This window comes from Rasamsonia emersonii (genome assembly GCF_000968595.1).
Source record: "Rasamsonia emersonii CBS 393.64 chromosome Unknown ctg1118621762122, whole genome shotgun sequence".
Lineage (NCBI taxonomy): Eukaryota > Fungi > Ascomycota > Eurotiomycetes > Eurotiales > Trichocomaceae > Rasamsonia > Rasamsonia emersonii.
The window spans coordinates 38,162-53,119 of NW_013562635.1; the positions used below are offsets into that span (position 1 = coordinate 38,162).

A 14,958-nucleotide genomic window follows, 5' to 3' on the forward strand; every position below is an offset into this window, starting at 1 on the left:
ACTCTTCCTGTCGACAACAATATATACAGAATTCGTCATTGATTATGCGGAAGATATCTTTTGTCTCAGTGAATAATCCTCCCCATTTCTCAGTATTGGGCGGTGGACCGGGGAGATTTCCAACAAACATTCTGGCGGGAATCTCGTACATTCACTGTTATCAGATCCCATCGCATTCACTGCTTCGCTGGAGTTGTTTACGAAACGACGCTGATAAGCACACTGCTCCTGATCAGTTTCGATCTGCCGTTCCAGACTCCGAGGCTCTTCTCCATTGACAGATGCTGTCGTACTGTTTCCTAGGGCGATCGAGGTCAGAGATCCTTCGCTCATCTACATCAGATGGAAGATCAGCATATTCTTATAAAACATCTCCCTTGTGCGCTCTGCTGAGATTTTCTTCTTTCTCTTCCAACCTCATACGTTAGCCCTTGCCCTTGAAGAGCAGCAAAATGCCGTGTACTGCGTGTGGTGGCGACTGCAATATTTGTCGCATTCAGCTTACATGAACTGAGTTAGGCGTGTCTCTATCACCACTGCCATCAAAATGTCCTTTCCACTGCCAAGTGGTCCGCATCCAGCCCCAGTGGAAGATGCGCTTGTGGAAAGCAGCCTGAAAATGCCTGATCTTTCGACTCGAAATCTCGCCAGAGCCAGGACACGACCCGGCACCTCTTCCCGAATGGCCGCTGATACCCTACTTAGTCTCTGCAGACCCGTCTTGTCAGAGTTTACAAGTACAGTGCCTCTTGACGACACGTTCAACATATCCCAGCTCACAAACGATTTGCAGTTTCCTCTGCTTCCTCAACTGAAGTCGGCCTACGTGCGTGTCGACATTTCAATCTCGACAGACTCAGAATTCTTCTTATCTGAAGAAAAACGGTCAACAGTCTGGCCCGCATTCAGACCGTGGAGGACTGCCTCCCAGACCTTAAGCAACAACGATAGTGGCCTGATCGTCAAGGTCAGGGGTCTTGTGCCGGTTCTCCGTCCAGTATACACCACGTCACGCCCCAGTGGAGAGTTGGCGACTTTACAATTCCCGAGGACAAAGATGAATTGGCCCTACTTATAAAAAGGACAAAATTGAACAGCATCCATGACCTGAATGAGATGGGTTCGGGTTCAGATATTACTGAAACCCAGTTGGCTTTGCTGAGAGTTATCTGGCCTGAGCGCAGAAATCGCCATAGGCTGGTGCAGGAAAAGAAAAAAAAACTACGGACTTGACGAAAGATGGGACGAAGCCTGTGACATTGTCAGGACATCGCCGGAGCTACACAAATACCTTCCTCCCTTCAGAATCAGACACAGCTGCGTCGAACCGAACCAAGACGAACACGAACCTATCTCGGCGAGACCCATCCAGATAGTATCGGAATGTTGAAAAGCCGAAATATGATCCAGTCCATGCCGTCCAGAGCAAACGTCCGCAATAGCAAAAGGTGCCATCAGTACGTGGCAATATAATCAAGGCTGGAGTTACACTCTCGACAGCAACGTTCGAAAACCGAGTCTCGTTGGATTCCTCTTCCGCATGATTCTCATTACCACTGTGGAAGTTTGAAATACGCTACAATATAATTCGGGTTATACAGGTTCTTGTGTATCACGCAAGTCAAGCCAAGCCAAACCAATCCAGAGACAGGATTTACCAGCCAGTTAGCTCTTGAACTATATCGCTTTCGAGCAGAGGTAGCACACAGGCAAGACAGAGCGCCCTCACCTCAACCTCACCTAGGAGGGAAGGTTACGACCTGATTGATATTGTCCCTGACGCAGGCCTGTCTGCGCTGTCGGGTGATAGGAAAGCAGCAAATGACCATGAGCAGTGAGGCACTAGTCAAAGAAGGAGTTGAAGGGAGTCAAGAACGAGCCTTCGATGATCATTCTTTCTATGGATTTGGATTGGCTCGAACAGGAGATCATTGGTCGTCATTTCATTTTAAAGACAACAACACTACGTCTGACAATGCCACCATCAAAACTGAAGAAAGACATTCTGGAGATATTAAGCGAAATTCACGTTTGCCTACTGGTATCGTATTTATTTTCAAAGATTCTAATCTAACATTTTCGTTTCTTTTGTATTCATCTAGATGGACATCTATGCTATCGAGTTCCATTCTGCCGTTTTGACCCCACATCTCCAACAGCCTGTTCCGTATGCCAATGAACATCACAAGCAATGGCTGTGACATCAGTTGCATAGTTGCCATTATATCGCAGATGCGAAGGAGAGCTGGGGAGGTGCGGTCACAACCTGCGCCTTTCTTTCGAATGTTGTAAGTCGAGGTGATACTAAAGAGTGTAAAAAAAAATGTGCCTTTTTCCAGGTTTTGGCACGAATAAATCAAGGCATCTTTTTGTTTCTCCTTGGCAAGTCTCCACTCGAGACATGGCATGCAATTATGTATGGATGTATATACCTAGTATGTATGTATATACAAATACTGCAACTTTGTCTGTTATCAGACTATAGTCTGTCGAAAGAAATTAGGATTACTTCGTTTTATAAGTGCGTACTATCGACATCGTAAACGTGACTGTGTCAATTATATCCCTTTCTCTTCCTCTCGGAACGGCTGGTTTCATCATCCGAATCGTTTCCCATAGTTTCGAATTCAAGCCGGTAATTCGTGTGCTTCTCGCTCTGTAGATAGTTCCGCTGTCTCCCGCGCCGTCGGCAGTTCTGCGCGTGGCCATTCGTGGTTTCCAGGAAGCTCAGGTTTGTCTTCCTCCTTTCCCTCAGTTGTTGGCTCAGATGCTTTTTCGGCCACTGGTGGCACGTTTTCACCGTCGCCGGCAGCTTCACGCGTCTGCTTACGGCGGCGGAATAGCAGAAAAGCAACAATGGCGAGCAAGATAACAGCAGCAGCGACTCCAATGCCTATCCCAGCCTTACGTGCTGATGACAGGCGATGAGAAGTCTTTTTCCGGTTTGAGCTGGAGGAAGGTGATGTTTGTGTCGTTGATGCCGTTGCCGTATCCGAAGGTGCAGATGAAGATGAAGTCGTGGTTGGACTCGCAGAGCTGACAGCCGTGACTGTGGTCGTAGCAGTGGGAACCGACGTTCCACTTGAAGCCGAGTGTATGAGAGTAATTTCACCAGAGGAAGCCCCTTCATCACCGCCACTCACCGGGTCGAGCATGATCGTATAACCGGTGCCATCGGGAACGAGCCCTTGGATCGGCGGGACAACGTAGGAACCGGCCGAAACGGAGACGTTGATGGCCAATTCCCGAATGAACTGGGTGCTATTCTGCCCAATGTAGATGGAAATGGCGCTGGGGTCATTTGCGCCAGAAGTCCAGGTGATCTTGAAGGATTGGGAGGCATCAATCACGTCGCCTGCCTTGGGAGAAGTCACCTGCAATCCTAGAAGAGGAGTTCGAGTCAGACGTTGAAAAAGGTGCGAAGCGCAACAAAATACAGGCACGTAGGCCTAGGTGGCTTTACCTCCTCCCAGGCTGATTAGACTGGCGATCGCAAGCACAATTATCAGGCATTGCATCCCTGTGACAGTTATACAAACAGGACCAACAAGGATAGAGAGATAAACAAGGAATTATGGTTGATGCAGTCCTTACAGATGGCAAGCAGCAAGCAAAATTCTTATTCGGAGCAAGGCAAACATCATGGATAACTGGATCGATTAATTATTTTCAACGACGAGAGCCCGATCGCGCTAGTTCGACCGGCGTTGATAAGAAACCTGACCAGCGTATTTGCTCGGCTGAATTGACTGTCAAATACTCGATACAACAACAAAAATTGGCCGTGATTCGTTGGTTTTGTGGCGCAGTAAGGACAGCTCAGCCCTGCAAGTGCAGTTTCGGCACAGCGCTGGGGAGACAATCGAGACGATGACTGGTCAGCAGCATGGATCCAGCCAATTTAGTCCCTTAGAGCCGCTCTTTCGAGTCCAGCAAATGGACCATTGTCACCGCCTCTGCAGTGCTTTTCAGCTGTAGACACGCCATTTAAGTGCGATGCTATCTTTAGCCTGCGATATGATTAGCGTTTTTTTTTTCAATGGGTTGAATGGAGAGAGATAGCATGTAAACAATCTACCTAAGAACCAGAGTAACGGTGTGTAAGAAAGAAGCTCTTAGCTCTGTTCGGTAAGAGTAAGAATCGCGCTGCGGAAGCTCCCCATCACGGGATCACCTGCAAAGACACTTAGCCACCGGTACAGCAGCTCTCCCAACCCGAGTGTCTATTTCTTGCTCACCGTCAAATAACTGCCACAACCGTATCATGGCAGCTGCAGCTGCAGCTTCAACAGCAGCGCTGACGCTCCGAGGCCTGCGACAAAATTCCCGATCCATCCCCATCTTTCTGTCTCCAGCTCGTCGTGCCGCAATCCCAACGTCCAACACAAGATTCCTCTCAAACACGCCGAAGATGACGACCGCATTCGCCGAGGCTGACGCAAAGGAGCCCATCTTCGCTGCCGGAGTCGATCAGGACCAATTCCTTCCGCAGACGCAGGCTCTGCTCGAGGAGGGGCAGTGGACGCTGGACGAAGAGCGCATGGGCGTGACCAAGACGTTCTACTTCAAGACCTACACAAAGTGTCTGGTTAGTATACCGGCCACACGAGCAATTTCACTGACAGAGGACTCGTGGATGTCCTAGCTGACGATTCGCCCTTCCTACAGGACTTCGCCCAGATCATAGGCATCCGCAGCAAGTCCAAGAACCATCACTCGACCATGACGATCGTAAGTCCATCGTTTCGTTTCGCCAAGAAGACATAAAATCGGGTCCATTTAGACCTCTCTCTCTCGCTCATTCTCGTCAACAACGCTCACTGACAATCAATAGAAAGCTGGCTCTGTCCAAGTCCACTGGACGACGCACCACCCCCGCGGTCTCACGGACAAGGACATCTACATGGCGCAGTACTGCGACGAGCAGGCCCGGCTGATCGGCACGGTAGACAGAAGTGAGGCGAACAAGTGCGGTCCGAAGACCAAGAAGGAAGATGGCGCGGGGACCCAGTGATGGGAACAATTATATTACATGTCCGGACGCGGGTAGAAGTGAAAGGATATAGACGACTGCGATACGGCCAATCCAGCCTTCTCAGTTTCGATAATCGAATGATCTGTTGTGTCGACCGACGATGATGCGGCGAATTTCACACAAACAAACACATACAAATGGACAGACAGGCAGCGTTGGATTTGGATGGCGTACCGCGCACGGCATGTGTTTTCCTTATGTTGATGCTGGCATAGCTACCTGATGGAAAATTCCCATCGCAGATTTCTTGACGTCCAGCAGACTCAAGTCGGACGCTCACTGTCTTGCTGACATGATAGACTGAGCTGGAGCGCCATGCATGCTCGATATTCTTATCAGTTGACACTGTCAACATGATCATGATTCCAACGGCTGAGATGGGCTGAGAAGTTCTTTTTTCTATGAATCATATCCATTTTCGACTCTCGATCGAATGGCGACTCGATTCGTGCGTGAACCAATTGATTCAGAGATGAGTGTCAATGTTAGGCAACCAGCCAGCCAACCAACAACCAACCAACCAACAAACAATCAACGAATCGATGGACGGATGGAGGAAGCTAGCAAGCTGTCTACTACATAGGTAGCTAGCTAGGTAGTTAGCCAGGCAGTCAACTAGCCTGGTATTCGCCTCATCCTCATGCAATAATAGACAAGAGAGGCAGTTGAAAGAGGCCTGAGCGGCTGATTCAGGTCTAAGTATTGTATGTATGTACATGTACTGTACAGTACATCAGGTCCTACTTTCAGATCATAATAAAATACAAATCACTCGCAATAATACCTGCTTGATGCGGTTTGGTTATGTGGTCAATTATTTGCTTGTTTACCTAGGTAGGTAGGTAGGTAGGTAGGTAGGCAGGCAAGACGAAACAACTTATACTGCCTATATTATTATTATACACATGTCCCGATCTTAAGACAGCAGCCGTGTAGTAAGTAATATTTACAATGACAGAAATGGATAAGGATGGGAAGGGGAAAAAGAAAAGGATTGATATTAGTGACATTAGAGAGTAGTTAATCCAACTGTTGTATCTCTCTTGCTTAATTAATTAGATAGTGGTCCACACTATATCAGTAACTTTGCAACAAAGGTATGTACTTGTATCCTGCAGGGTCAAGCATTGATGGATGGATGGATGGATGGATGGATCAATTAGTAATCATTTTCTGTTAGTGATCATTTTCGGTACGTTTTGTTGAGTGAGCAGAAGTGTTCAAGTAGTAGATGTGGCCAAAAACTGTATGGACAGTACCATCTGTTCATATTTCCGCAATTCGACTCACGACAGAGGCCCAACGAATAGATAATGAGTCCATTCTGGTCTGAGAGAGGTCGCATTCAACTAACAATTGATGATTATGCCAGAATACAGACATGGCCCTAAGGTCTATACCCGCAAGCCTTGATACAGGTCAAAATCACTAGGTAGTCATTATCTCCAGGATGAGATATCGACTTGAATCTGCAAGCGGCACTGTCAATAATTGCACCAGCTCGATACTGGTGAAAGATGAGTGATGACTGTACATGCGCCAGCAGAGAACGTCATCTATTGGCCATCTTGCTGCGATCGCTGCAACGTCTGCAAGTATCACGTCCTGCATCTACAGTCATCTCATTCGGCGACTGGGACAGATAGAATCTGGAAATCGTAGTCGTTCAATCAACCTGGTGAAGAGTTGTGACGTGATGACAGCCAGCTCAAATAGATAGATCGTTGCATTCGGGGGATTTCCGCAGTTGTGGTTGAATAGGTCGTGGAATGTAACTCAATCGAGAGATCTCTGACGCTTTCGTCCAGCCCCACCCAAACCGTGGAGAAGGCGTGTCAAGAATCTCACAACTCGAATTAAAAAGAAAAAATACCGTTCATCTTGTAGGGAAAAAAAAGGGAACAAGCTTAAGGTTAGCCACGATGGATGTCCCGATGCAACAGGCTATATCCGATGGCGTCAGGTCACTGCCAAGATGGGAAACATGGAGGTCTTCGTATATCGATAATGCAACGAATTCTGCCTCGATGTCCACGTCATTGACGACTGGAGCTCTAATTTCCCGTTCAAGCAGCGATAACAGATCGATGGACCTGTCAGGATCGAGACGCAGCCGTCATGGTATTACTGCGTCGCGATTAGTGATTCTTAGCAACCATGCAGACGACGATGAATAAGCAGAGGCTGGCCACCGGAATCAGCAAGACGAAAAGGGTAATATCACTTGCTGAAGTCATCATCTTTCTGGTGCCCCAGCGTTTCCTTTTGTAGTCACCATACGGAGCTGGGCCAGAAGCCAGCTGCATTAGTGGGTTAGGTAATGGGTTATGCATGTTTGTGCTTGTGCATCGACGCTCGGAGTTTTCGTCCGATCCATTCTTACGAGACGATCACCCGCTCAGGGCGGCCATGGTTCCGGCGCTGTATCGTACGCCTGTTTCGTCCTCGGTACGATCTGTCGGCCCCAGGAACAATCCATCAATCAATCGGCGACGTCATGAGTGTGTCGTGTGGATTGGTGTAACTTCTGGGGTCGACTGCATCCTCGTTCTCGGCGACGGACAAAGAAAAAAAAGTATGGAGAAGTATTCCCAGCCCCTGGCGGTCCACAGCATTGGGCAGATCCCTGAGGTTCTGTGTCGTCGAGACGTCGATATTCGCATTCCATTACTGGGCTAGCAGGTTGATAACGGCGGGGGCTGGTCAGAACCATCCCACTGTCGCGTCCTCGTCATGACTCATGAGTAAGCGATTATTGATGAGTGATACTCTTCTGGACGAGATGATCGCTTCGAGGAAAAAAATCATGGCAGCTCGATGCGGTTCTGCTTGGAGATGCTCCATTGCGCGACGCCGGAGATAAGGCGTTTTCTCCGGCCACGCACCGCCTGGGATGGCCCAGCCAGGACAGCGCGCTGGATGTCTGGCAGCGAGGCTGTAGTGGCACTGAGGACGCGATTTATCGATGCTGTGCCATGATCGCAGCGCACGATCGATGGGCGAGGACTGGCTGACTGCAGACTCGTGTCGAGCGTCGAGTGTTACCGTCATGACAAACGGCGGTTTGTGACCGCAGTAAATTACCGGAAGAAACGAGGACGGCGTTCCGTATTTCCAGACTCCGAGCAGGGCCAAGAAGTCTCCGATCGAGCGAACGCCGATGGGCCAGTGGCCAGGACGGATGTGCCTTCGTACAGTAAGTAACATAGAAGGGAAAAAAAATACCTCGCCGTTCCGAGTTCCGTTAGGACTACTCCGTCCTAGCGCAGTCAGCTTGGAGGCCTGGAGCCAGCCCAGCCCTCGGTATTCGTTCGGTATGCTGTAAGAGGCCTTCGTCGACATGGACCGGGGTCCACCGCGATTAACTCGTGATCATGGATGGAGTAGAACGTTCGCTGCAGTAGTTATTAGGTCAGTAGCTGACAGATGGCTGGCGTAAACGATAACTTTAGTACAAAAGAACCGCCTCCCCCCCGTCCCAGCGATCAGTACTGCAGTTCCAGACCTCCTCTGCCTACCTTCGACCAACGCCTCGTAACCGTGGGTGGCACCTGCTATTGACATTGGATGCGTCCAGTGCTACTATCATTATTATCCTCTGATTATTATTCCCTTCGTCGTTGTTGCCGGCCTCTGATGCCATCGTTACTGCCGCCGAGCGTGTGATTGATACGATACACTCCAACTATATACTTCCGCGACGCGGTTATTATTCTATCACTTCGCCAACCAGCACTGATAAATCTGGGAAACGAAATACCGCCAAGTCGATCGTATATCGACGACAAACTGACAACTAGACAATAAAGCGTTTCTGCTTCATCCTCGGGTTTCTACACCCAAACATAATACACAATGACGGCCCGACAGTCGACGCCCACGTCAGAACACTCGTCCCATTCGGACGGCAATGTCCGCAAGAGGGTATGCAAGGCTTGCGACCGGTGTCGATTGAAGAAATCCAAGGTCTGTTTCTGCGACACCCTCAATGCGGGTTAAAGCTGACCAACGCCAGTGCGACGGTGCCAATCCCTGTGGGCGATGTCGCGCCGACAACGCCATCTGCGTCTTCGGCGAGAGGAAGAAGGCCCACGACAAAGTCTACCCCAAAGGGTAAGAAAAGTCATTCCCGCTCAGAGACAGATTCGTTCTAATACCACCGTCCCAACAGATACGTGGAGATGCTCGAGCAGCAACAAGCATGGCTGGTCCATGGCCTGCAAGAACTGTACCGACGAGCCAGCGACGGCGAGGGCTGGCCAGGGGAGAAGCTCAAGCCGGAGGCCAACGGGCATCCGCTGACGCACGATCTGCTCAGCCGACTGGGGTGCTTGGATCAGAGCAAGGGAGAGCGCTTTGAAGAGAACACGGAGGTGATGCAGCAGGAGCTGTGGAAACAGAATGCCGGATGCATGCAGCGCCAGGAGTCGTCAGACGGCAGCTCAGAGAGCGCCCACTCGCCCATCGTCAACACGACATCGTCGTCTTCGTCGACGACGACAAGATTCCCCGACGCCGTTGCGCGACATCAGCTTCCTCCCACGCCGCCCAACTACAGCCCGTCGACCCGCGGGCAGCCTCTGTCGATCAAGACGGAACCCACGACCACTATGTCGTCCCTCAGCAACCCGGCCTACTCGGCTGCCATGCCCGTTCAAGGGGTCGTCGACCCCGTCGCGCTCCAAGGGCCGCAGCCATGGCCGCAGAACACCTTTAGCAGCCCGTTCGACGAGATGGACCTGATGAACACGGCCGACTACACGACGCTGTCGTTTGACGACCAGACCCAGACCAACTCGTCGCCGCTGTTCAACCGTCAGATGCCGATGAACTGCCTACCGTCGACGGGGTTTTTCGACCCCAACGACGATTTCAACCAGTTTCTTAATGCCAACACGGAGATCACGTCGATCTAATCTTTCTCTCTCTCCGGTCACTTGACACCTGCTTTCACGACGTAATGCATGTATACTACTACATGTTCTTTTTCTTTTTCCTTTTTCTTTCTTTGGGGGAAAAAAATTTCTTGTCTTGTACAGCGCAACTTGGGAGGTGTTTTAGACCCTGGTCGTCTACGGGGCACTCTTTGACAGGAACGATCATGGGTGCTTTGGGCGTTTTGGAGAATCCGTATGGCATGGCCTATATCGGTGGGGCATGAGTATGAATTCGTTTCTGATATTATTTTGCTTCACCTAGTTACATTTGGTGTTTTGTCTTTTTTTTCCTGTGGGAGTGTCTGTTTCTCTCTGCTCTGCACGCATCTTACGATCTGGTATCCGCATCAATACGAATAATTCTTTCGCATCTAGCCTTGAGACCGAAGCAGTAATCTAGTAATCTTTGCTGTTCCACGGGTTGAGTACCTACCTTGGTAGGTAGTTGCTTGGCTAGATCCATGATACAGACACATCTACCGCGGTAAATCAGAGCAAAAAAAAAACTTTACTATCGGCGAATAATCCCGACCATTCATTTTTTGCACGTCTTTTTTTCCTCGCCATCATTATTATCACATAAGACACTTCTTTTTTTTTTCTTGATCTCTCTATCGACGTCACTAGCATAGATAGTAGCTAGCTAGTTGAAAAATATTTTATTTTACTAGAATTCTAAGAAAAAAAAATGAAACAGGTTCAATTGAATTAATTGGGTAATTATCATTAATAATGATAATTGATTGGCAGCATGCATTCTAAACCAGCCTCGCAAACTCGTCAACCAGGCACACGTCTCGATATGATGACGATAATAATCATGACGATAATGACGATGACGATGATGCCGAGTCCATTCCCGTTCCGCGGACAAGTTAGTAGTACATAGTAGTGATATCTATCTACCCTTTTCTTTTCTCGTCTCGTCGTCTCTCCTCGTCCAGTCGTGACGTCTCCACTTCAGACCTACCTTAGGTAAGGTACCTACCTAGGGCTGGAGGCTGGACAGGGCAAGCGAAGAATAATGGATCCGTCATCGATCCATTATCCAATATCCATCCACTGTCCCATCATCGACCCAATCAATTCTCGACTTTCGTCGGGACAAGGTTACGAACCATTGAACCTTTTTTTTCCCTTCCATAACAAGTGGACGATAAATAATACTATTGTGCGGGACGGATTAAGTCTGAAGACGGGAGGGTTAGGGAGTGGGCTTTTTTTCTGCCATCATAAGGTTCCGAGTCCGATCCCGATTAGTCATGACTAGCATGACTAGTTACCTAGGTATATTATATATGGGGATCTGACCTCATTTGGGATTAGAGTGATTGAATATTGGGGATTGTGTTTTCGGGCCGTGTGAGTTTTTTTTTTTTGCTTAGAAGTCTCCGAGTGTCGTCCGTCCATCACATACATACATTCCGTATACCCGTCCGACATGGAATATGAATGAATAATCGAACGATTGATCGAAGAGATTAGATAAATAAATAAAATGGCTCAACGAGTTAATTAATTAAATCATGTCTTACTGGTTGCACATTTGGCACTTGTACTCGGCCACTACAGTGCGGTCAGATCAATAATAGATCAACAATAGTGGGCTTTTCCACCCTTAATATGATGTCAGACATGCGTCCAATACGGACAGGATTTTACTTTGTTCTCTACCAATAAGACATCTCCTTACATAATAGGTAGTACTACCCAAACGGGTATGTGGCTAGCTATTATTATTCGGTAGGTAGATATAGTACTAGTATCTTTACCTACTTCAGTATTTCCATATAATTAGGTCTTTTACCTTGTGATTGAGAGCTAGGCAATACAATCATTCCATTTATCATGCTCTATTATCTTCCTGCCCTCGTAGCAGGAGTAATGATTATCATATTGCACGTTGGTGATGTCACCAGTGGTGTAGAATTCGCCACTATCTCTCTCCTTCTCTAGTGTGTTAGTCTAAGTACAGTACTGTACATACTTAGCACCCTTACGTAACTGAGATAGATCGATAGGCAGGTTGATTGATTTCACACAATCATCATCAAGGTCCCAAAAAATTTCTTTTCTGCAGGGATTATGTACCTAGGCAAAGGTACCTATTACCCAATCAGGCAGAATGCACCGGGTGGAGTGTGGAGGTTGCTACCAAAATGGGAAGATTTGCCAAGAGTAGCGAGAGGACCGGTCTGCGTACAGCGACGTATTACCTAACCAGCTGTTAATTGAGTTATTTTATTATTGTCTAGATAGAGTACGTGTGCTTTCACTTCATGTCTATTGTTATTATCATTCTCTACGAAATTAGGGCCAGTTAACTAAATTGCTGTACTTGTAGTACGTGGAGTACCGAGTGCATAATGTAGCCCTATTAATGTCAGCGGAATCTTTAGTCAGCGGAAGCACCGTACAGTACGAAGTAGTGATCAGCCTTCTGGAAGGTTTCCACAATAAGAAGAATTCCATGTCTTTCTACTCCGTACTGTCAATCAATATCTTTTCGGGCTAGATACATGTACCTAAGCTACTACCCCAACCGTATCGATCTATCTGGTTGGTTGGCTCCTTGCGCCCGGACCCATGTGTTGTCATTGTTGCTTATAAACACGGCTTGCAATAATTGTCCGCTAACTCAGGGCTGTGGCCAGGGGTCTGTGATTAATAATAGAGCAGCAGGGAGGACTGTGCCATTACTAATAATGAACTTTTTGCTCTTAATAATACTAGGTGTCGGCTTGAAAATGCCTATGATTCTTATCTTACGTACCCTGAGGGCCTCGCTGGACTGGCGTAATTATTAATTATTACTCCGTTCTTGATTGAATCAATTATCGGAGATCAGTTCACTGTTGATTATATTGAATCTAATCGCATCCCCGAATTCAATCGATCCTGTCTGCCAGCATGGAGTGTACCTAGGCTAGGTACCTAGGGGCGGATATCCATCCATACATCATACTCTGTACAGTTGTATCGTAACGGTAATTATTGTAACAAAACACGCTTAGATACCGGTAGATAGCTTTCTGCCCTGTGGTGACTTGCATCAAGAATTAGCTAGTTCCATGGCTAGCTGCTAGCAAATAAACGACTATATCATTTCTGTTTTACCAGCTCTCGTCATACTAGCCCTTGATTTGGAGGATGTAGATCTCGAATACCTGGTCCGGGGTAGCCTAAGCTGGGCCGCGCGGCCCGCGGAGACTCCTCGGATGTCGACAATCCCGTCCGGTATTATTATTACTAGCACTTATGCATGTAATGTACGGATTATATACCTGATCCTGTCGACCAGCGACCAAATTATCTGACTGTACCAAAATCAGGGGCGATAAGATGTTGAGTGACACTGAATTCCACGAGACCGTTCGATTCAGCTTCCTGGATTGCTGCGGTCTGTCTTGTACTTGAATTGCCGTCTGAAACAATGCTCCTGATCACGGAGTATTCCGTAAGTTTATAAAGCCCATGCTTATTCTGCAATTGGTCCGGTCTATACCCGTTTCAATTCAGCTTAAAAATTGAACCACAACATTTGTTCTGATTCGATCAATAATGCAATATGCCTACTACCATCCTGTGAGCTTGAGGATAACAATGTTATCGCCGTTGTCGATAAATTCTGCTGATGCTGGGAACCACGTGACGGGTAGTTACCGTTTTAGCCTAAATGACAATATTAACCCGAGAAGACAGCGACGCGACAGAGATGGGAAGGAATCGTCAGAATTAACCGCGAGAATTGAGAATATTGCTTGCAGCATTCTCTCTTCCTTCTTTTCATTCTCTTCCTTCTCCTGGTCTTGTTGAATCCGGCTGAGACGCCTGCAATTGCTTGCAATTCGCAACCTGCGGGGTCATTCAGCCCCGCATTATCGCTTCGTATACATTTCAACACCAGCACAATCTTGCAATAAAACAAGACAGCAAAGCCTGGCGAAAATGTCGACGGAAGAATCTGCCTTTACCTTCCTCCCCCTGGGCGCCATTATCCAGGAATTCCGCGTGGCTGGCCACAACATCGTGCAAGGCTTCCCCACACAGGAGGACTACGTCAAGTACAACTCGCCGTATTTCGGCGCCACCATCGGTCGCGTCTGCAATCGCTTGAAGGATGCCGTTCTCAAGGACGTGAATGGCAAGTCTTACACGCTGGCCCAGAACAATGGGCCCAATTCGTTGCATGGAGGGAAGCAAGGATGGGATGCGCGAGTGTTCGACGGACCCAAGCCTGTCAACCGCAACGGCAAGGAAGCCGTCCTGTTCAAATATCTCAGCAATGACGGTGAGGAGGGCTATCCTGGCACTGTGGAGATCCGGGTCTGGTATACGACCAGCAAGGAGGACGCCAGCAAGACTGTGCTAGAAGTTGAGTACGAGGTCGAGTTGGTGGGAGACGAGGTCGAAGAGACGGCTGTGAACATCACAAACCATAGGTATGGATCAGACTTTTTTTTTATCTTATCGTGTCCGAAGCTGACTAGTCTGCATAGCTACTTTAACATTTCCGACGGACCAACCATTGAAGGGACTCAGGCGCAGCTATACACCGATCAGTATCTGCCCGTCGACAGCACGAAGATCCCGCATGGTACGATTGAATCCTTCGTCAAGACCAATGTCACGTCGCCGTTTGTTCTGGGCGTGCCGGAGCCCGATATCGACCACTGCTTTGTGGTCGAGACGGACCCGTCCAAGGTGCCGCTGGACACTCGCCCCCTGCCGCTGAAACGGCTGGCCTCGTTCAGCCACCCGGCGACGAAGTTGCACCTCGAGGTCTACAGCACCGAGCCGGCTTTCCAGTTCTACACGGGTAAGTATATCAATGTGCCGGCGATGGAGGGAGCGCCTGCACGTGGACCCGGCGCCGGGTTCTGCGTCGAGCCCAGTCGCTATGTCAACGCCCCGAACGAGCCAGCGTGGAGACACATGACGCTGCTGAAGAAAGGCCAGATCTGGGGGTCAAAGATCGTGTACAAG

At 48.5% G+C, this 14,958-nt stretch overlaps 5 protein-coding genes across 5 annotated transcripts; 4 read left to right on the top strand and 1 right to left on the bottom strand.

Annotated features, from left to right (window-relative positions):
- Window positions 1-547: 547 nt before the first annotated feature.
- T310_9398 (uncharacterized protein) lies at window positions 548-1,078 on the top strand (the record flags this gene model as incomplete). The annotated part of the gene is made up of 1 exon (XM_013468150.1): window positions 548-1,078. One exon carries the CDS (start codon window positions 548-550, stop codon window positions 1,076-1,078), a length of 531 nt encoding a protein of 176 aa, XP_013323604.1.
- Window positions 1,079-2,627: 1,549 nt separating this feature from the next.
- On the bottom strand, window positions 2,628-3,641 carry T310_9399 (uncharacterized protein; the record flags this gene model as incomplete). The annotated part of the gene is made up of 3 exons (XM_013468151.1): window positions 2,628-3,382; window positions 3,464-3,483; window positions 3,595-3,641. The coding sequence occupies 3 exons, from the start codon at window positions 3,639-3,641 to the stop codon at window positions 2,628-2,630; spliced, it is 822 nt and encodes a 273-aa protein (XP_013323605.1).
- A 623-nt stretch (window positions 3,642-4,264) lies between these two features.
- On the top strand, window positions 4,265-5,014 carry T310_9400 (Pterin-4-alpha-carbinolamine dehydratase family protein; the record flags this gene model as incomplete). The annotated part of the gene is made up of 3 exons (XM_013468152.1): window positions 4,265-4,588; window positions 4,681-4,731; window positions 4,835-5,014. The coding sequence occupies 3 exons, from the start codon at window positions 4,265-4,267 to the stop codon at window positions 5,012-5,014; spliced, it is 555 nt and encodes a 184-aa protein (XP_013323606.1).
- A 3,876-nt stretch (window positions 5,015-8,890) lies between these two features.
- On the top strand, window positions 8,891-9,951 carry T310_9401 (C6 transcription factor (Fcr1); the record flags this gene model as incomplete). Its single annotated transcript, XM_013468153.1, has 3 exons — window positions 8,891-8,959; window positions 9,051-9,148; window positions 9,207-9,951. The coding sequence occupies 3 exons, from the start codon at window positions 8,891-8,893 to the stop codon at window positions 9,949-9,951; spliced, it is 912 nt and encodes a 303-aa protein (XP_013323607.1).
- Window positions 9,952-13,920: 3,969 nt separating this feature from the next.
- T310_9402 (Aldose 1-epimerase) lies at window positions 13,921-14,958 on the top strand (the record flags this gene model as incomplete). The annotated part of the gene is made up of 2 exons (XM_013468154.1): window positions 13,921-14,414; window positions 14,472-14,958. Coding segments are annotated over 2 exons (981 nt in total), but the record flags the coding sequence as incomplete, so codon positions are not given.